The sequence below is a fragment of the Microcebus murinus genome, chromosome 12 (assembly GCF_040939455.1).
Source record: "Microcebus murinus isolate Inina chromosome 12, M.murinus_Inina_mat1.0, whole genome shotgun sequence".
Taxonomy (NCBI): domain Eukaryota; kingdom Metazoa; phylum Chordata; class Mammalia; order Primates; family Cheirogaleidae; genus Microcebus; species Microcebus murinus.
Genome location: NC_134115.1, coordinates 72,990,449 through 73,013,009, shown reverse-complemented (window position 1 = coordinate 73,013,009; position 22,561 = coordinate 72,990,449). Strand labels below are relative to the sequence as shown.

The following is a 22,561-nucleotide window of genomic DNA, read 5'->3' as shown; positions in this document are numbered from 1 at the left end:
GGTACTATGTAGGTCCTTAATTTAATTGCCTATTAAAACTTTCTCAAAAAGGTTACACTATGATTTGACATGGAGACAAAAAGTTACTATGTATTTAGAAAACTGTGGGAATAATATAGCAAGGTGTAAGATCAAATCTCAGCAGCAGAATAGGTGTCAGTAGCTTGCAAATAAATTCTGGAGAAAACAGAGCACTTTTTTTTTTCCTGGGACTACACATGCACGCCACCATGCCTGGCTAATTAAACAATAATTCAGGATAATCTATCTTAATCTCTTTTGCAAAGGCCTTCTGCCAGTAAGTAATGTATGCACAGGTTCCAGGGACTAGGATGTGGACATCATGGGGGCCATTATTCGCCTACCATACTTGTTCTTGCAGATACATGGAAAACTATCATGTATGTTCTCATATTTGGGTGCACTTTGCCAAACTCCTATTGTTTTGTATTTGTTTTTCCATTGTTGTCAAATAATTTCATATTTGGTTTCCAGTTGATTCTCTTAGATTTGCTGGCAGTTACATCATTTTTTCCTTTCTTTCTGGTAAATACCAGAATAGGTATTTATAGCTCATTTTTTTTTCTTGCCCTTTTTCTGCATTGTCTAGAATCTCCAGGCCAATGCTCAGTAATAGCTTTGAGGCCAGGCATCCTTGTATTGTTCTTAACTTTACTAGAAATTGCTTCATTGTGTTACTACTGAGTATGGTGGTTTCTAATAAACACTATTAAATTAAGGAGTGTTTATCAAACAAAGCTCTCGCTTACTAAGATTTAAATCAGGAAGGTATATTAGATGTATTAACAATTATGATTATAAAAGTAATCACACGGTTTCTCTCTTTTAGCTTATTAACAGTGTTTCCAATATTGATCCTCTCTGTAGTCCAGGAATAAATCTTCTTGGTCATAGTGTATTGTTCTTTGAGTGTACTGCTGACTTCTTTTTGCTAATGTTTTATTTTGGATTTTTGTATTTATATTAACAAATGAGTTTAGCATAGTTTGTTCAGTGATTGGTTTTGCTATCCTTGTAACAGCTTGGACATTGTGGATTATCTAGTCATATGGAATGAATTAGGGAACCTTCCACCTTTTGTATAATCTGGAACTGTTTGTTTATTGATTGATTGATTGATTGAGACGGCATCTCACTCTGTTGCCAGGGCTAGAGTGCCGTGGCGTCATCATAGCTCACTGCAACCTCAAACTCCTGGGCTCAAGTGATCCTGCTCCCTCAGCCTTCCAAGTAGCTGGGACTACAGGTGTGTGCCACCATGCCTGGCTAATTTTCCTGTTTTTAGTAGAGACCAGGTCTTGCTCTTGTTCAGGCTGGTCTTGAACTGCTGACCTAGAGCAATCCTTCCGCCTTGGTCTCTCAAAGTTCTAGGATTATACTCGTGAGCCACTGCACCCGGCCTGGAACTGTTTATAATACTGGAGTTATTTGTGTTTTGGAAGTTTCAGAAATGCGAGGTTCCTTGGACCACTACAACTAATTTCTAAAACCATCTTCTGTATCTACCAGCAGGATTGCATTGCCCTGAATCATCTGTACTTCTTCTGTTCCTTACCCCCTGTTCACCCTTAGCTGCTGTTCCTTTCCTGCTCTGTGTTGCAACATTTGAAGTATAGCTTGGGACCTGTGGAACGGGTTTTCTCTGTAAAGCTGCCCATTCCATAGAGACAGGTCATGTCCATCAGCTTGGCTTCATTCATAGGAACCTGTCAGGCCAGGGCATTACACAACTGCAGCCTTGCCTGCCATGGGACTTTCTTTTTTTAAGGTAATTTGGGAGTTGTCTTTATCACTCACAGGTCATCACAGTGTTCCTGTGAAACTTCTTAGCAAGCTTGCTATATCATTTCCAGTTTAGAGACACAGATCATTGTTGAAGAAAGTAACCTCTGATGTCGGAGTTTTGAATAAGTAGTCTTTATTGACTATTTGGGGATGTGTCCCTCTACATTAAACTATATCAGATCTGAGCTATATTTTAGATTGATTATCATGAAACTGAGCAGAGGTCAGGAAATGCTTGCTTGATCATAAGAGGTGAGGAAGTCCAAACCAAGAGAACCCATCCTCCCATCCTTTTCATCATGAAAAGCCTAATTACTCGGGAGAGCTTTTTTCAATTCTTCAAGGAGCAATTCTCTGCTGAGATGTTTCTCTCAACTCAGAATTTCAAACTGATGCTTATTTGCATAAATGAGGATATTCAAGGCTAAGGACAATGAATTACAGTTTTAGGTTAGTAAACCAAGGAAGTTTGCAGCAAACAGACAATTTTTAAGAGCTTTGATTAAGTATCTTTGAATCTTAACTCAGGACTGAGTTTACCTAAACATAAAAGTGGTATTTCTTTGAGATTGCTACCACTAATTTCTCAATTAAAATATTGCTGAAGTCATCCTGTGTATATGTTTAATCTTGGAAAATGGCTCAATTAAAAGGTAGTATTTTTTGTATAGGGTATAAATTGATTTCGCATTTCTTCCTCCTTGCAGTAAAACAGATCATCAGTAATATTTCAGGATTTAATGAAACCTGCTTGAAATGGAGAAGCATGAAGACAGCTGATACAGAGGAGATGTATTTAGTAAGTTACTAAAATTTACTGTATTTATGGATGTTTGTCTTATGTGGGAGGTTTAAAAAATATCCACAGACCTAAATATCTATGTCTACAGATATTTATCTATAGACATTATCAATAGAACATTTCATTTCAATAGAACCGTTATCAATAGAACATTTGCCATTATCAATAGAACATTTACAATTGTGACAATTGCAACAAGAAGTAAGAAAATGGTGACTTCTACTGCATATTTGAAGACAGAAATCCTGGGGAGAGATGACGAAGCCGTGAGAGTTTCTTTGTGCACACATCTTGGTGCAGTTGATGCTCAGACACTATCAATGGGCATAACCCAATGGCTTATGCATGTGTGTCTCTGTCCTTTCTAGTGTGCTGAGCAGGGTCTAGATATGTTGCCTAGAGAGTAAAGGGGAACTTTACATAAATAAATATAAAAATATATTTATATGTAAATACATGTTTTGTTTTTTTTTCTTTTCTTTTTTTTTTTTTCGAGACAGAGTCTCACTGTGTTGCCTGGGCTAGAGTGCCGTGGCATCAGCCTTGCTCACAGCAACCTCAAACTCCTGGGCTCAAGCGATCCTCCTGCCTCAGCCTCCCGAGTAGCTGGGACTATAGGCCCATGCCACCATGCCCGGCTAATTTTTTTCTATTTTTAGTTGTTTGGCTAATTTCTTTCTATTTTATAGTAGAGACGGGGTCTGGTCTCACTCTTGCTCAGGCTGGTCTCAAACTCCTGAGCTCAAGCAATCCTCCTGCCTTGGCCTCCCAGAGTGCTAGGATTACAGGGGTGCGCCACTGTGCCTGGCCATATATATAAACAAATTTTTATATAAGTAAATATATGTGTGTGTGTGTATATGTGTGTGTGTGTGTGTGTGTGTATATATGTGTATATATATATATATATATATTTTTTTTTTAAGACAGCGTCTTGCTCTGTCACCCAGGCTAGAGTGCAGTGGTGCTATCATAGCTCACTGCGACCTCAAACTCCTGGGCTCAAGTGATCCTCCGGCCTCAGCCTCCAAAAGTGCTGGGATTATAGGCAGGAGAACTTTTGAAGCTAGATGTGGTTGTGAGTAAGACAAAGAAAGCCCATGGGATGAGCTGCTACTAGAAGAAATTAGTAGAAAGAAAAGGGTGTCTCTTGCTGAAATGTTACAGGAAAGTGCAGGGGAAAAGTGGAGGAGAAAAATCCTTTCCAGGTTTTATACCAGACCAGCTAAGGGAGTATCCTGGTTCAGGTCCTGCTTAGTTTAGATTCTTGATTCTCTTTCTAGGAAAACGTCCTTTGGCCTTGCTCCTGCAGTTTTGTCAGCAGGCCGTTTTGCATTTGGCAGGTGCGTGCTATACACGAGGACAAGAAAGAGAAAGTTACCAGTGTCAGGGCCTCTGCCTTTTGTGCATTTTTATTTAAAGATATATTTATCATATAATAATATTCTACGTACAATATTTATGGTATTATAACTCTAATATTTGCTTATGGATGCCTTTCACTTTTGGAAGAAACATTAGCACGAAGAGGGAGAAAAGAAGAAGGCTCACGACAAAGGGCAGATGTCAAGGCGTTCGCAGCTGTTCAAGCCAGCAGTTCACCCATGAGCTCTTTTATGTTTCAGTTCCACGTTTGGGGCCGGAGATGGTATCAGAAGGAATTTGCCCAGGAAATGGTCTTTAATATCACTACCAGCAGCCAGAATCCCGAAGTGTGCTTGGACCTGCGTCCGGGCACCAACTACAGTGTCAGTCTCCAGGCTTTGTCGTCTGCGCTTCCTGTGGCCGTCTCCCTGACAACCCAGATAGCAGGTACATCTTGAATATCAGCATTTGGATGAACAAAGTCACCACAGAGCCCTGAACACTGTTGCTTTCTATCATTAGATAATGGACTTGAAGAGAGTGAGCAGAAAGGTATGGAAGTGGAGAGGCGCTAAGGGGTGTGACTGTGACTGTAATGTTTTATTGCTTAAAAAGGTACCTGAAACAGACATCGATTGAATCTGGGTAGTGTGTACACGAGTGTTGGTTACAGTCCTTCCGGATGTTTAAAACATTTAGAATATTTCATACTTTAAGAAAAAAAAGATTTCCTGTTTTTCTTTCTCAGTAACATATTAATATTTAATCTGCATTCTGTTGCAAGTGCTTAAGAATAGGTTATATCAGGGGATGAGGAAAGGCAGTCCACTATAGACCCTGGAAAATTCACTTTCTACTCGTTTCCTTTTCCTTCTTCAAATCTGTGATACCCCAACACACACTCCGAGCAAATACTGAGTCTTAGCTTCTTGATTCTTACTGCACTGAGATATTAGAAGTAATCCAGTGAGGACTTCCCACGCCCAGATCTCCCATTCCTCCACATATTTCACTGTCCCCTGTCCTTGCTCCTGTGTAAGGCTGCCATCCCCACAGCATGTTCACTGATCCCATCCCTTCTTGCCTAATCCTCACCTCCCCAATGTAGAATTATTCCCAGCACTGTCGAGCATGTTGCTGAAAAGAAAGAAAGAAAGAAAAATACATAGACCTTCTTTGAGTCCATATTCCCCTTCAGCTACTTTGTCTTCTCTCAGCACCCCGTTCATTAAAAAAATTCCTTGAAAGAAATGTCTGTTCTGTTAGCTCCACATCCTGACCTCCTGTTCACTCATTCTATTTGGGAAGCATTTGTCTTCACTGCTTTAGTGAAAGGGTCTCCATTCACGCTTCGTCTTGCCAAATCCAGTGACCAGTTTCATTCTTACCTGATTTTCCCTGTAGCATTGACCCTCCCTCCTTCTCAAAAAACCCCTTCCTTCAGTTTTGGTTCCTTCTACTTTCCTGGCTGTTCCTTCTCAGTCTTCGCTAGCTCCATCTACTTTTATTGACCCGTTTTCAGCCTCCTTTTCGTTCTTTTTCTTCATTATCTGCACTTTCTGCTTAGGTGATCTCTACCAATCCCGTGGCTATAAATATTACCTATATGCAGAGGGTTTCCAAATACGTATTTCTAGTCCCAAGCTCTTCTCTGAGCTCCAGACTCTCATACCCACCCGTCTTCATATCCTACAGAGCACCTGGCAGGCAAATCAAACAGAACTTTTCTACCTGGGCTTCTCTAGCTCAGTTATTGGCATTCCTGTTCACCCAGTGGCTCAGGCCAAAAAGGAGTCCTAATTGATCCTAATCCATACTCAAATTTCTAACCCACCAACAGGCCCTGTCGTTTTGCTGTCTGAAGTATATTCAGAATTCAGCCACTTCTCCCACCTTTGCCTCTGCCACCACCAACCCCATCGAAGCCAGCAACCTCTTGCCTGGACTCCTGCAGTAGCTTTCTAACTGGTTTCCCTGCTTTTACTCTGGCCTGTCACCACCACCCTCCCGCCTTCCCCAGCACCACCTCAGTCTTAGTCTTCACCATAACTTTAAAAAGATCACTCAAGCTGTGTTTGGTGGCTATTTGGGGGGCTAAGGTGGGAGCCCAGGAGTTCAAGTTCAGCCTAAGCAACATAGCAAGACCCTGTGTCTTAGAAAAAGAATCACTCAGCAGCTACAGTGCTCTTCTAAAAATGCAAATGAAATCCTAGCACTCCGGAAGGCTAAGGTGGGGGAAGATTGCTTGAGGTCAGGACTCTGAGACCAGCCTGAGCAAGAGCGAGACCACGTCTCTACAAAAAATAGAACAATTAGCCAGACGTGGTGGCATACACCTGTAGTCTCAGCTACTGGAGAGGCTGAGGCAGGAGGATCATTTGAGCCCAGGAGTTTGAGGCTGCAGTAAGCTACGATGACACCACTGCACTCTAGCCCCGGGTGACAGAGTAAGACTCTGTCTTAAAAAAAAAAAAAATGTGAGAACATGTCAGCACCAGCTCAAAACTCTGCAGTGAGTTATCATTCAAGTTAGAATGGAATCCAAGTTCCTCAGTACAGAACATGTAATCTGGTCCCTGCCTGCCTTATAGAATTCATCTCCCCCTGCTCTATTCCTTTCTCAGTAAGCATCAGCGGTGTCCCTGGCCTTGTTATTCCTAAGATGGGTCAAACTTGTTCCTACATCCAGGCCTTTTCACCTGCTCTTCAATATCCCTGAGACGCTCTCTCCACATGGCTCCTCCATAATCATCCAGGTGCCTACTCAATGCCATTGCCCTAGAGAGGCCCTGACCACCCTTTCAAAACTATCCTCCCCAATCTCTTTTCTATTCCTCTCTATCCACTTACGCTGTTTGAATTTCTTCATAGAACTTCTTTTCTGAACAATTTGTTTATTTTCTTTCTCACTTACTAAAATAGGAGCTCCTTGGAGGTAGAGGTTTTTTGCCTGTGTGTTTTCTACATTGAATCCCCAGCGTGTGAGAACAATACTGACACACAACATGACAGTCGAATGGCCAGTGGGAGGTATAGGTGTTGGGGTGATGCTTGGTTAGTCAATAAAGATTTTATACCAAAAAAAGGAATTCATCCCATTTAGGGCTAGAGAGACAAGTATTATTCAATTTGGGCATTCCTTCCCATGGCGATTTATTAACATGAACAGCTATTCTGTCTCCAACTCTTTTGTGCTTGTCATATTTGGATGGCTTGCATTTCTAATTTGCATTAACATTTCATAGTTTTTGAGTAGGGGATAGGGGGGTTTCCCTTGATTCTGCCACTAAGCAGAGCCCTAGTGGCTCTAATACTGTCTGTGCTCATAGCCACCAGGGGACACTGTTGAGCTGTTTAAGTTCACTGTGACCAAGACTATTTTCTAATTTTACGCTACTATAAAAAGCCAATTAAAAAAAAAAAAAACAACCATGACAATTCAAGTTGTTAAGATCTTATGAAAGATTAAAAAAAAACTCAACCATTTTCTTTTACAAAAGGGGGAATAAAGAGAACCTTATATGTGGATGTGAAGAGTTACTCCTGGTTGCCTAAGACCTTGTGTGTGGCTTTGTTTCAGTCAAATTGAGAACTTATGAATTTTTGCCAGAAATAGTAGACTAAGAATTTTGGCCTGGAAAACGCAGCAACCTTTTTCCCAGAAGAGAAGTGAGTGGAATTTCCCTTCTGAGTATCTTACTTAAACCAAATCTGATTGATGGGAACAGGATGGAAACACGTGCTTGAAAAACACTGCTGACGTTGGAGGACAGTGAAGGTTCTAGGAAAGCTGAGGAGCAGAGGCAAGCGCCTCGGTGACAGCAGGGCCGAGGGTGCTGGTTAGCGGTGGCTGAGATGGAGACGCCGCCTCAGTGCTCCTGACTCCTGGCTGGCGGCTTCCCCCGTGCCTTCTTGAATTCCTCAGAATAGCCCCACCATCCATCCTCCCTTTAGGACAGGGTGAGGAACAAACTGTCACCCTTGATGGAGACCCCAAAGGGTCAGAAGAGTGCTCACACATTGGTTATACTGTTTTCTTGCCAAGTCTGAAAGCTTGTAGGCCAAATTTTCTTCTCATAGGGAGAGTGAAGAAACCAGATAGGGAAGAGTGGCAGAGTTGGGGTAGGGGAGTTAGATTGAGAGAGAGAGAGAGAGAGAGAGAGAGAGAGAAAGAGAGAGAGAGAGAGAGAGAGAATGCATGCATAAATGTGACGATAAACCAGACCGCTTGTACTACACAACATGGTGATCATTTGAGGTCGAATGTTTATTATGAAACCTGAGAATGCTGAAGGAGAAAAGGGAAGAAAAGATGGAAAGACAATCATTTCTTCCCACGTCTACCTTCCGTACCAAGCCTGGCAGCTTCTCTCCTGTTGTGTTCATAAGAAGAAGAAGAGCAAGTTAGGAAATTCTGCAGGTGGTTAGGAAAATGACTGAAAACACAGGTGTGTCCCAAGTGTTTCTCAGACCGTTATTTTATCAGAGAGGTCCAGCCAGGACTGCCCTGGGTCTCCTGCCTCCTGGCCCCTGACGCTGCTCTCTCACCTCTGGGTGTCCTTGGGGAGGACCACGCAGGACCGGGAAGGACTCAGTCCCTTGAGTTGTTCTGCCACAGGCTTCTCTTCCGTGGTTGGCTACTCATGAAGCATCTAAGAACTCTGCACGCCTCTGTCCTTAGTGAGAACCCCGTCTTCTCTGGCTGGTTCCAAACGGCTGAAGCTGCACCAGAGGTTGGGAGAGGCACTGGCCTTCATGCCAACTGTTTTCCTTTCAAAGTCGTCTGTGGACACAGGCTCTTTGATGTCTGGAGACCTAATGTTATAGGTCGCTCCAGAGGGAGTATGTTTGCTCTTCCATGCTTCCACGGTTCACTGATTTCTCTCATTTCCAGAAATCTCCCAGCCACTTTCCAGCTTCAAATCAAATCCCAACTCCCCAAGTAAATGTTTGCGTGGGGATGGGTGTCTCCTAGCTCCTCCGCTGGTATCTGGATCCCAGCTCAGTCCCCGATGGGACGAGATGATCTATCATAGAAGAAAAATGGCTGGATGGGTTATTTTTTTGTATTAACTTTAGCTTTTATAAAATGTGAACGGGAAGGTTTCCTTAGAAGATCAGAAGCCTAGAAACCAGGGCTTTTGTGCGTGGCGGGAGCCGGGCAGGGACATGCTGCGCTGTAACAATTTAATTCATCAGATGCTTATTGATTACCTACAAAGACCTGTGCTACCTGCTGAGGGGGACCCAAAGATGAAAAGAGACTGGTTTCTCCTCTCTGGGAGGTCAAATCCTATAACTTTATTGATAGGAAGGTCTATTCAGCTGGTGACTTATGGTGGAAGCTACAAATTTTTTTGCCATCAATTTCAATCTATCATTCCTGGGGTGGCATAATGTATCTGGAGAGGTGCCCAAAAGTTATTTTCTGTCTACTTTTTTGTTACAGAAATTTCAGAAAAGTTGTATTGTACCAGATTCTCAGGCAGTGGAGTTGTGTTTTAATTCAATTGTTCGTGTTTACTTGAAGTTTATAGAATGGAGTTGGGGCTTTTGCTTAGTTCTGGTGCAGATAAAGTTTTCTTCTGTTTTTTGCTTTTTGTTCATTTTGGTCGGTTTTACACTGAGGAATTATAACATATTTGCATTTATATTACCTCCTTTCTTTTTGTTGACTTAATGGTTTGCCTACATTAATGACATTAATCTTTTGTTATACCTACTACAAATTCCTACCCCAAGGCTATTTACTGTTTAATTTTCTTTTCAATATTTTTTTGACATTTAGACATTTAAAATTTTCCTGTAATCAATTCTACTGATGCTTTATAGTTTTTTGCCTCTGGTTATGCCAAGAAAAGCCTTTCTTACCCTGAAATCTGATCAATTCTTATTCTCTAGTAGTTTCTTATGCGTCTTAATAGTTTTGCATTTAAAACACAGGCCCATTTGAAATTTTTTTTTTTTTTTTGAAACGGAGTCTTGCTCTGCTGCCTGGGCTAGAGCGCAGTGGCATCAGCCTAGCTCGCAGCAACCTCAAACTGGAATTTGTTTTGATGTACAATATGAGACTAAATTTACATGGTAATCCCCCCCCCCGAACTGATAAGCCAGTTCCCTGTCCATGTCACACAGAATATTCTCATATCTATTTGGTTCTGTTTCTACACTGTTTGACTTTTTTCCTTGCTTTGCCTATCTTGTGCTTATACCTTGCTATTTCAATTATTGTAATTTTATATTACATTTAATATTTTGCAGGCAATGTTCTCCTTCGTTACTTTCCTCCTTACTCTTCAAAGTGTTCTCGCATGGTGGCCCCTGTATTTTCTCTTGTCATGTGCTTCTAGCAGGGATGGATGCTGCCGACTCCCAGGAATGGGGGTGAAGGTCTCCTTTCTGGCTCCTCTCCCATCTCATATGCCCAGGGTGAAGGGAATGCATTTTCCAACCCAGGCAGGACCTCGCCTTGGGTCTGATTTGGTCTAAGTCAGCAACAAGGGTGATGAAAGGGGAGCAGATCTGCCCGGGGCAGCGGTTTGCGAGACAAGGAACAGCACCTTTGAAAATATGGCTAGAAGTCAAGGTTAGTTAACCTTGAAATGTGGCTGAGAACCAGCCTGATGAAGTTCAGGCTTCCCAACTAGAGAGAAAAAGTAGACTGTTTGGAATCTAAGGTGGGGAAGGCCTTAGGCAAGCAGAGCAGAAAACAGTCTAGAAGTCACACGTTGATTGAAGCAACCAGGTGAGAGTAGCACCTTTAAAGCTGCGAGAACATTACTAGTCTGAGAGAGAGCATCGTGCAGTTGGACCAAGCAGGGGACAGCCTTCCTACCTGGTCCGCTGTCTGCCTTCTCCAGACTGAGTGAGCACTTTGTCCTGCTGTTACCCAGTGGTTTAAAAAGGTTAGCCAAGAGATTAGAGGAACTAGAGTTAGTAATCTTGGAGACGGACTAACAGAGAAATAACTTAAAAGGGCCCGAGGCGGGTTCTCATGCAGAAAAGAGGTGACAGGTTAATCTCCTTGTGGGTTGAAAACAGGAAAATGTGTGATAAAAAACTTACTTTACCGTGACAACAAAACCTCACAACTGGAAGGGCATTTTGATGATAGCATAAAGCCCTGAAGGTGGTGATTCTCACACTGGACGGGCTTGTTCCCCTGGTGGACATGGTAGGGGCTTTGCCTGTCTCCCCCATATCTGCTGCAGGAGCCCAGCGGTTGTCTTCGTCAGGTTGCCACATGGAATCTCTTTCTGGACTCCTCATGCGAGGAGCTGAGGGGTCGCGTGAGGCCCTGACTGTAAGCAGAGGCTGTTCCAGGTGACCTCTTAGGGTTCCTGGCAATCCCACAGGTTTATGAAAAACGTGATCTACGCTGCCATGTCTGGGTGACTTTGGAAGAAATTCTAGATTGAACACTAGCTCCTAAAAGCTAGAGGGCTCTCTCACTCTTCCACCTGGTCTTAATGCCTGGGATTCCTAGGGGTCTGCCCTTGGCCCTCATCTCTCTGTGGACACCTTCAGGCTGTCCCCCTGGGTGGGCACGCCCTCTCCTACTCCAGAGCTGACTCCACTTTGCCACCATGGAGTTTGCTCCTAGGCTCTGGGGCTGCATTTCTGACAGCCTGCTGGGCAGTTCCTCATGCTCTTCAGCCTGAACAGATCTAGAATGAGCAGCTTCTGGACTTTTCCTCCAGACCTGATGAGTGACATCGCCACTGACTCAGTTGCCAAAACCAAAGGCCAAATTCCTCCCCTTGCCTCTCTTCCACCGCATTCTGTTCCGCCTCTCCCCACATACCCCTTCCGTCTGTCCCCTCTTCTCGGTTCTCAGTGCCCTCGCTTGCTTCGGACAACAGTCGGGTCCTTCCTACCTAGGTTCTTGGACCACCTGTGCGTCTGCCCTTTTCCGATTCATCCTTCAGTCAGCGCTCTAAGTTGTATTTCTGAAGGACAAATCTGCTGAACATCTTAGAATGGCTTCTCATGGTTTCCAGGACCTCAGCTCCGATCTACCCCACCCTTCTAATATCGTCACCAGCCTCTAGCATGCCGGACCTCGAGCTGTCAGCCAGGAGCTCCCCACCCCCAACCCCTCATGGCTGTGCCTGCATCTGTCTCTGTATTTGATGGACTCCCCTCCCTGCCTTTGGTCAGGTGTTCCTCCTCCCAGCTCACAGTCCCCTGTGCATCTCTGTCATAGCTCTGAGCTCCCCCTGTTTACAAAATCCTCTTTACCATCACACCCTGAGCTCCCGGAGGCAGAAACCATATTTTCTATGGCACGGGGCCTGGTGCAGAGGTTGCTGTACCAGGTGTGTGTTGAATGTGGATGTATGAAGGACACATTTGAAAGAGCTTTTGAAACTGTAAAGGTCCAGGCAGGGTCTAAGTTTTTATTTATTATAATTTGAGATTGAGGATTTATACCCCAAAGCTATTTTCTAATTTGGTAAATAGAGTCATGAGAGTCTGTTTTGGCCTCTGACTCCTTAATTGCACTGTGGCAGGGTTTAGGGCTGGGGTGGGGTGGCGACAGGGAGGCACTCATATTTTCTCTCTCTCTTTCTCTCTCCCTCTCTCTCTTACCCTTCCTCCCTCCCCTTGCTGAGCTGATGCAATGATAGACTATGAAAAAGGGGGATGGTTTAGTCCAGGGTCTAATTAAGGCAGTTCTTCCTCCTGTCTTCATTGTCTCCACCACCCAGCTGGCTTGGGATATGCCTGGGATTCACAGCAATTCTTCTCACACAAACGCATAAGACCTGCTTTCCTACTGTGTCCCTTTGGCCTGTCACCAGACTTCCCTCAAGCACTTAGCTGGGTGTTCTGCCTTTCTGCAGAATATCAGGGTGCCGGATGCACTCTATCATTAGGGCTCTTTTGGTTGCAAGTGACAGAAACCCAACTCAAACCAGCTTAAGCACGTGGAATTTGTAGGGTCATAGCACCAGGAAGGCCAGACACACATGGCCTCACCAGAGCCCCGTTCCTCTCTCAGGGACGCAGCCCTCTCTGTACCCAGCTCTTTCAGACAGACCTGGGAGGATGGGCATTGTACTGCTGGCCTGCCTGGTACTTACAGCTACAATCCAAGAGGAAAAATAAGACCCTCCAGTCTCACAAAGTGAAACAGATTGTTCTTTTCAACCAATCCTTTGACTGGGGAATGGCAACCCCTGACCACCAGGGCCTGGGCCAGAGGGGGTTTGGAAAGTGGGATGCCCACCCCATAAGAACTGTACGGGAAGGAGAGGGGCTGCTTCCCACAGAAAAAGGGACACTGAGCACATAAAACCAATATATACAGTATACGACATATGAGAAGACGACATATGCGGATATGGGGAATCGCATGCGCAAGGGGTCCCATCTTCTGGGAGTTTTGCAGTGATACGTTTGCTGCTTTCCTTGGTCTCTTCCAGGTTTATTTTCTTTCGGCCTCCTCTTCATTCAGCAGAACCCTTCTCCAGCCCTGATTTGGGGACACCACCTCTTCCACGTCTGGCTTGTGTGCTGCCCCTGGTCCTGTGGGGAACCCTTTGCTGTATTACAGACACTGACTCAGTCACGGTCTCCTGAATGACATTTCCTGTGTGCCCGAGCTGGGGAGGAGCTAACCTGTCCAATGGCCTCCCTCCTGGAGTCAGTCCCCACTTCTCTTTTCTACTCATCCCTTCCCTTTGAACACCTGCTGATCGAGAGATCCTTGGTGTTTGCCAGCCCCAGGCCCCTCAGTGTCTGTCCCTCATGATCTCAGGCTGGGAATGGCACAGGGGCCCCTCATTCCTTCAGGGATTTGTAGTTCTAGGCCATAGCTTCTAGGTTTCTACTTCTAGGCCATAGTTTAATCTCAGGCCAGGTGAACACAAGCATTGTCATTGCGTAGTGTGGTGGCGGAGTTGACTTTGGAGTCAAATTACCCTGGGCTCGGCCTGCCTGTCTTCTAGTGGTGAGACTCAACCTGCCTGGGCCTTGATTTCCTCCTAGATAAAACAGAGATGACTGTCACGCAGAGCTGCTGTGAGGGTTTGATGAAGCAGCAGAGGCAGAGTCCCAGCATAGAATTGGCACCCAGGAGGTGTAGCTTGAATATTATCAAAACAGCTGTCATGCCCTGACTGCTGTTGTATTCCAGGCACTGTCCTAGTCTTGTTACCTGTGTTGACTCGTTAACTATTATTGTTAATTGTTATTAATTGGCTCATTGATTCCCTCAGTAGTCCTACGAGGTAGACATTATTTTTACTCGCATTTTACAGATGGGGCAGTCGGAGGCATAGTGGTAGAAACAGGATATGAACCCAGGGCCCGTGGTCTTACCCACTGCGTTATAGGGATTATTTCTGCAGCTTAACTGTGGTCTGGCTTCTCTGATGTGAGCCTCACTGGGTAGACATCTAACTCCACAGCAATTGTGGCAAATGGATTCTTTTCCTGGAGTTGATGTGTTTGTAAAGTCTTTGTGGATTCAGTGTTTTAAAAGTGGATTTTATTAGTTCAGTCAAAGGTGATGTAAACCAGCTGGATCAATTTGGTGGAGCCGAACACTCAAGAGACCCCAAGGTGAACGAGAGAGGTGTGTAGCAGAGCATGCCTTCAAATTCTGGCTCTGCTACTTGCTCTTGGGCAAGTCACTTAATCGCTTCACATGTCAGTTTCCTCATCTATGAAATGGGATTTTTCTAAGATAATAACCACACTTATTCCAGCTCTGAGTTTAGAAAACGTGAAAAATATACACAAGGGTGAGATAGAGATCAACGGATCAGTTGTATTGCTGGTAAAACTGGCTTGGGTCTGAGGTCAAAACGAAGCTTCCTGGAACTTCCTCCCATACCTAAACTTTGTACCACCCCTATGGGGAAGTTGAATCTATCTAGACCTGGCTTCATGCTTACCTTGACTCAGGTTTGCCTAGTGAGAGGATGGGAGCAGGAGGTGGGAAAACACCTGTCCTGCATTTGGGTGTCACCTGTGCTCCACTTCCCTCCGAAACAGAAAGGAAAAATAAATAAATAAATGTGGAGCCCCATGGAAACAACCACCAAACTCTAGCCGTCTCTCAAATCACAGGGATAGAGAGACGGATGGACAGTTCTTTTCCTAACACTTTGGAGAGGGAAGAAGTTCTTACTTCATGGGCCAAGATGGGAACCATAAGAGAGGGAGAAGCTGATTGCTTCTTTAAATATCATGCACTCGGTAGCATTGTTGAGAAGATTAAATGAGATGAGGCATACACAGAACACATCAAGTGTGCATGGTTAGTGCTCAGTGTGTCTGACCCACAAGGCGGAATGGCAGCTGGCACATTTATGACATTAATGTAACTACCAGTGAATGCAAGAACACTGGTGTCAGCCACTCACTGTATTTTCCTCCTAGTGGAAAACTTATTTGGGAAATCTGGTTGCTGAGGAGGGCACATAAGGACCAAGAGCTCTGTGATTATAGAGGATACAGAAGTCTGATATGCTGGTCTTCTGTACCAAGTAGGGTCTACCCACCAAGCATACTGTAATGCCCACCACATCCATCCCCTGTCAGTGCCAGGGAATGCTCATCAGTTTCTTTTAATGTGCCAAAATATATATAATAGAAAATAGGCCGGGCGCAGTGACTCATGCCTGTAATCCTAGCACTGTGGGAGGCTGAGGCGGGAGGATCGCTTAAGGTCAGGAGTTCAGAACCAGCCTGAGCAAGAGCGAGACCCCGTCTCTACTAAAAATAGAAAGAAATTAATTGGCCAACTAAAAATATATAGATTAACACTGGGGCTCTTATCAAAAAAAAAAAAAAAAAGGCCGGGCGCGGTGGCTCACGCTTGTAATCCTAGCACTCTGGGAGGCCGAGGCAGGCGGATTGCTCAAGGTCAGGAGTTCAAAACCAGCCTGAGCGAGACCCCGTCTCTACTATAAAAAATAGAAAGAAATTAATTGGCCAACTAATATATATATATAAATTAGCCGGGCATGGTGGCTCGTGCCTGTAGTCCCAGCAACTCGGGAGGCTGAGGCAGTAGGATTGCTTAAGCCCAGGAGTTTGAGGTTGCTATGAGCTAGGCTGACGCCATGGCACTCACTCTAACCTAGGCAAGAAAGCGAGACTCTGTCTCAAAAAAAAAAAAATATATATAGAAAAAATTAGCCGGGCATGGTGGCGCATGCCTGTAGTCCCAGCTACTTGGGAGGCTGAGGCAGGAGGATTGCTTGAGCCCAGGAGTTGGAGGTTGCTGTGAGCTAGGCTGATGCCACGGCACTCTAGCCCAGACAACACAGCGAGACTCTGTCTCTACAAACAAAACAAAACAAAATATACCACTTTTAACCATCTTTAAGCATACAGTTCATCGGCATTAAGCACATTCGCAGTGTTGTGCCACCTTCGCATCTATTTCCAAATCTATTTCATCACCCCCAATAGAACCTCTGTGACCATAAGCAATAAGTTCCCTTTCCCTACCCAACCCCTTCACCCCTAGCAGCCTCTAAGCTATCCTGCCTATTTTAGATATTTCGTATAAATAAAACTGGACAATATTTGTCCTTTTGTGTCTGGCTTATTTCACTTCGCATGGTGTGTTCAAGGTTCATCCACGTTGCAGCCTGCGTCAGAGTAAGCTCATCACTTCCTACGCTAAAACTCTCCTTTTCATGGCCCTCACGAGGACCTTTTCTGCCAGCTTTTTATGTGTTCTGATCGTACCCTTTCTCTTCTTTTCACCACGTTTTCAGAGCCTCCCCTTCCTGAAGTGGAATTTTTTGCCGTGCATGGAGGGCCTCTCCCACGTCTCAGGCTGAGGAAAGCCAAGGAGAAAAATGGACCGATCAGGTCAGTAGCCATCCTTTCTCCACGGTTGCCCAGTGGTCTTTGGAGACTTTGGTTTGGGCGAGGAGAAGACATGTATGGGCGGGTGGCTGCACTCAGGTAGTTGGGGCAGTGCGGCCAGGGCCTCTTCTTTCGCTTCCTTAGGTACAGACTAGGCCTTTAATGCCAACCAACATCTTTTAAATGAACAGAGAGACATCCAAGGGGCCAGAGGCAAGCATTTGGGCAGCTTAGCTCAAGAAATGAAATCTGTTCGTTTGGTGTCACTGCACAAACATTGGTCGAGTGCCATTGGGCACTGTCGTTTGCACTCACATCTACCTCATGGTACATCCTGTAGTGATGGCGGGCCAGAGCACCATGTCATTTAGCAAAGACAGGATATGTTTCCCTTTATGTATGGCTGATCTTGGGGTGTTCGGAGTGGTTTCCGAAAGGGTCATTTGGATAATTCTTTTTATCTATTCATGCATTGCATTATGGGCAAGACACTGTGTGGTTAATGACACTTCTGGGATTCCAGATGGTATTAGGATGGAATTAATTCACCCCAGTTGGAGAACTACACTGTGTGCATGCAGCTAAGCGTTTTATTTGCAAAGGTCAGGATAGAATTAGGAAAGCAGAGTCGGTCTGTTTTCTAGAGAGGAAAGTTGAGGTTGCTCAGAGACATGAACAGTTTGCTCACAGTACCAGGTCAAGGAGATGACAGTGTACTAACCTACATGCCTTATGTCTCTCTCTCTTGACCCTTCAGTATAATCAAGGTAAAAAAAAAAAAAGAGAGAGAGATATTATAAAATTCTGAAAAAGTCTGGAGATATTATCTGTGTGTCCATTTATAATGAAACTTAGGATTTTCCTGTTTTTATATTAGTTTAAATTCAGTGAATGCCCAAAGATCTTTCCAGGGATGGGCATTGCATAAATCGTTCTGTTTCTTGGTTCTTGACGAGTTACTGAAAGGCATTGCACTTCTGTTGCTGTAAGGAGAACAGAAGCTGTGACGTCACTCCCTGAGAGAATTTGCAAGAACAAATGTGGTATTTAAGCCAAATAATTACGTAAGGCAGAAAGAAAAGCCAAATGACAGTCTGCCCCTGTGACTGTGTGCTGGCCAGTGCCTCCAAAACAGGAAATGGAGACCTGTGAGTCATTCATTCTGGGAGTGTGGCAATGGGGGGAAAAGTCCTTCCAGAACAGCCGTGCTCCAACCAGCCGCAGCTGCTTCCCTCACGTCAGCCGGGCTAATCAGCAGCAGGCAGGCAGGTGGGGCGGTTTCCTCAGCCTGACTACCTGACTTGAGCGGGGGGTGGCAGCTTTGCCAGTGTGTGACACGGGCCTGTGTCTGCCCTGAGCGTTGTTCAGGGGTAGTGCCTTGGGGCACGCAGTGGAGCAAGGGCCCTGGGACCAAGTCTCCCTTCCTGAGCTTCTGGTCTCAGGCAGGTGATGACGTCTCCCTAATGCTAGTGTCTCCCACGCTTAGCAGATTATAGGAATCACCTGGGGTGCTTTATCAGCACCACAAATTCCCAGATCCTACTCGGGGAGATTTTGATTCACTAGGCATAGCATAGAAGCTAGGAATTTGTGTAATTACCAAGCAACTCAGGTGGTTACGCTGAGGCTAATTGGGGAGCCTCTTCATTCCCTGTAATGATGCCTCTATGGGCATCATATAGAACCACCTGGGTGCAGGTGAGCCTTGACCTTGCACTTCAGCACTACCACCTAACACAGAGAGATGAGAGGCGTTGGCAGATGTGCTTATGGACAGCATGGAGCTGCTGCAACATTCCTTTCTCACCTGCAGCCATGTTTCACAGGGATGTCTTCTAGTCCCCAAGAAAGCTGCTTGTCCCACGTGTTCCCTGTAGGCAGTGAATGCTTAGTACATGTTTACTGATGGAGACAACTTATTGCCTTGCAGGTTTGACTTTTTGTGGAAAGCCCTTGGCTGAAAGCAAGCTCAGGCTTTGAGGAAATCTGGGCCCTGAGGACACCCAGGATGTTCGGGCACCTGTTGGGGCAGGCTTTTCCAATCGAACACCTACATGGAGGAGGGCTGCCTCTTCTTAATCTAGTCATTCCTGGACTTTTAGGAAGCAGGAGATGGGGCATTAGGAATGTAAAGCAGGAAGTGCAAATTTACTGGTAAAGTAGAATTAGGTGTCCTAATGAGTTTGGGAAATTACCCTAATCATATTTGGCGCTAATGTATGCTTTTCCTCTATACTGAAATTACAACTCAAGACACATTAACGAGGCGTCGATCATAGCTAAAGAACTGTGCAAGGATTTGCGAGGATTCAAGAGTGAGTCTTTCAAATCCCTGCTATCAAGTCCGGTAGAGACAGCAGACGTTCACACACTGTGCTAGGGCGACAGGAATGGAAAGACAGGCATGAGGCATTCTCGGTGCGTTTTTATGCTTACACTTCTTTCACTGACAGGTTTTCTATTGTGTGGGATACATAGTAATAAAATGTGTGACAAAATGACACCTGATTGTTAGTGTGTTTTTAGGTCCACGTTTAGGGAGCAGTGTCGCAATGTACATGTGACACTGTACTTTTCTGGCCTTTTCACAATATTGTCAGACTAGATTAACCGGGGGCGACTCTGCACTCCTGGCTTCTCCTTTATTTCACATGAACTTTGGTGTCGGCCTGTGAAGTGGAGGGAATGTAAATCACATGAGTTCCGTCTGAGGTTGCCACATGATTGTCTGCAGCCTTTTTTTCAGAGTTGGTACATTAACTCTTCTGGGCACTTGTTCTCCATGTGACTGCTAAACCCTTTCCAACGTTGGGCTTTAGCTGCCCACGTGAAAATCACTGCCTGGGTGAACTTTATGACACATGCACAGGGCAGTGACACATGCAACAACTTCTTGCAACTCAAGAGGATGTACTTGGCATCCCTCCACAGCTGAAGCTTGGAGAGGTCCCTTTCCCATGTCGTCTGGCATTGACACTGTAGGTTCGAACTGGAGTTCCATGACAGTTGGAGCTGTCAGACTGTAGATCCCACGTGGGCTGGGAGTTCTTCTTGTCCAGTGTCGTGTTCTTGGTGCCTAGAAAAAGCATTTATTTCCTAGCAGGTGCTCAATAAATATGAATAAATGAATGAGTGAATCCCCCAAGCAAGGGTCTGATAGACACTTTCTTCTTTCTTCCAGTTCCTATCAGGTGTTAGTGCTTCCCTTGGCCTTTCAAAGCACGTTTGCTTGTGATTCTGAAAGGGCTGCCTCATTCTTTAGCAACACCTCTGATGCTGATGGATATGTGGCCGCAGAAATCCTGGCCAAAGATGTTCCAGATGATGCCATGGAGATATCTATTGGAGACAGACTATACTATGGGAAATACTATAACGCACCCTTGAAAATAGGGAACGATTACTGCATTATATTACGAATCACAAGTGAATGGAATAAGGTATATTTCTTTAAAAACTCTTGTCAATGCTGTATTTTCTTCTTCACATGAAATTTAAATGTTTGAACATTTGTTTTTCCAGGATCTGAGATAGACACCGCATGTAAATAACTATAAAATGTGTTTGAATACTTTGCTTTTATAAAGGATGGGCAGGTGAAACCCTTATAGATAATAGATATCTGACTATTACTGTAATCTATTGTGCGATATGCGATTCGCAAATATTTTCTTCCATTTTGTGGGGTGCATTTTTACTGTTGATAATGTCCTCTGATGTCCCAAAGTTTTTAATTTTGATGAAGTTTGATTTGTCTATTTTTTTCATTTGTTGCCTGTGCCTTGGGATCAAAGCCAAGAAATCATTGACAAATCCAGTTTCATGAAGCTTCTCCTCTATGTTATCTTCTAAGAGTTTTTGATATATACATACATACATATAAACATATATATGTAAGAGACAAGGTCTTGCTCTGTTGCCTATGTTAGAGTGCAGTGGTGTGATCATAGCTCACTGTAGCCTCAAACTCCTGGGCTCAAGTGATCCTCCTGTCTCGGCCTCCTGAATTGCTGGGACTACAGGTGCTACCCATCATGCCCAGCTAATTTATTTATTTATTTATTTTTTCTTTTAAATTTTTTTCTTATTTCATTAATTAAATTTTTACTCTTTTTTTTTCTTTTATCCAATAAAGTGCTAGTAACCAGAATCTATGATTTATTTTTTTTTAAAGACTAGGGTTTCACTATATTGCCAAGGCTGATCCCATATCTTGGCCTCAAACAATCCTCCCACCTCAGCCTCCCAAGTCTCTGGGTTTACAGGAGTTTTATAGTTTTATAGTTGTTATAGTTTAGGTCTTATATTTATTTAGGTCTTTGATCTATTTTGACTTAATTTTTGTACATGCTGTTAAGTAAGAGTCCAACTTCATTCTTCCGCATGTAGATATCCAGTTTTCCCAGCACCATTTGTTGAAAAGACTGTCTTTTCCCCATTGGATGGTCTTGGCACCCCTGTTAAAAATCATTTGACATACATGCAAGGGTTAACTTCTGGGCTCTCTATTCTATTCCATCAGTCCATATGTCTGTCTTTATGTCAGTCCACACTGTTTCAGTTACTGTAGCTTTGTAGCAAATTTTGAAATCAGGAAATATGAGTCTTTGAACTCCCCTATCTTGTTTTTCCTTTTGTATATCTGTCCTGATAAATAGCATTGCCATGCCTCCAGTTGCTAAGACAGAAACCTGGGGATAATTCTCGTCACCTCCTGCTTTCTTACCTTCTTATCTGGCTATCGGCATATCATGGCAATTTTATCACCTTGGTGCTGTTGAAAATCATTCTTTCCTCTCCTTCTTAATCTGCACTGCTTAGACTTTATCATCTCTTGTCTGAATGTCAATTTTCTAACTCATTTTCCTGTCTCTTCTTCTACCCATCTCCTTGTTCCCTACTGCTGCCAGATGAGTTTTACAAAATGCAGATGTGATCAAGACACTCCAGCTTAATGAACTCCATTTCTCACCTGGCCCCTGCCAGTTCCTCTCCTTTGATATACTCCGCTCCCTAGGAACTGCCTTGCTATTCGAGGTCCCTTTGATTCTCCAGTGTCTTGTAATATGTCCTTCACTGGTTATTCTTGCACATTATCTTCCCATTTCTAATCTCTGCACTTAGCATCAAGGCAAAATTTAGTCACATTCAAACTCTTATGGCTATTTAAAGCTTTTTCGAAAAATTTTCAGCTTGAATTTTTTTTTCAATGTTTAATAAAATAAAAATCAGAATTCCCAAGTTACCACTTGAAAGAGAATCTCCTGATGACATTAGAGGAATCGTTCTCTAACTCTCACTATTCAGCTTCCTCTGGGGAATATTTTGCTGAGTCTTGTACACAGCAATCCCAGCATTTTTTACAGATAAATATGCATGTAATAATGACAGGGGAGAGGAGAAGGTGCTTCATTCCAATGAGTCTGTAGGTTTCTTCTACCATGGTTGGGCTTGCATACATGTTCCTGTTGCTTTCTTCTTGACTTTTGGATATATTTTGGGTAACTGAGGTTGTCAATTGTCATCCAGATGGGTGAAATATTATTATATATCAGGACTTCTCGTAGTTTTGCCTATAACCATGAATTACTACTTCCTACTGAACCTGCATATGGCTTCAGAATCCTTTTCAACACAGTTCTGCAGGCAATCAGTGCCAGTTGCTCAGAGCTGGCCAGAGGGATGAACCTTTTTGCCACTCCTGTTGTTTGCCCATAGTGTGTGCTTTCTGAGACCTATTAGAAACTTACAGAA

General features: G+C 44.0%; 1 protein-coding gene across 2 annotated transcripts in view; it reads left to right on the top strand.

The window, feature by feature from the left end:
• The window catches only part of SUSD1 (sushi domain containing 1), a 110,516-nt gene that overhangs the window by 72,120 nt on the left and 15,835 nt on the right, over nt 1-22,561 (top strand). For both annotated transcript variants that reach the window (XM_012768928.2, XM_076008927.1), the window contains exons 11-14: nt 2,514-2,605; nt 4,234-4,420; nt 16,714-16,810; nt 19,989-20,247. In XM_012768928.2, coding sequence (XP_012624382.2) covers nt 2,514-2,605; nt 4,234-4,420; nt 16,714-16,810; nt 19,989-20,247 — 635 coding nt within the window. The remainder of the gene's footprint in view (nt 1-2,513; nt 2,606-4,233; nt 4,421-16,713; nt 16,811-19,988; nt 20,248-22,561) is intronic.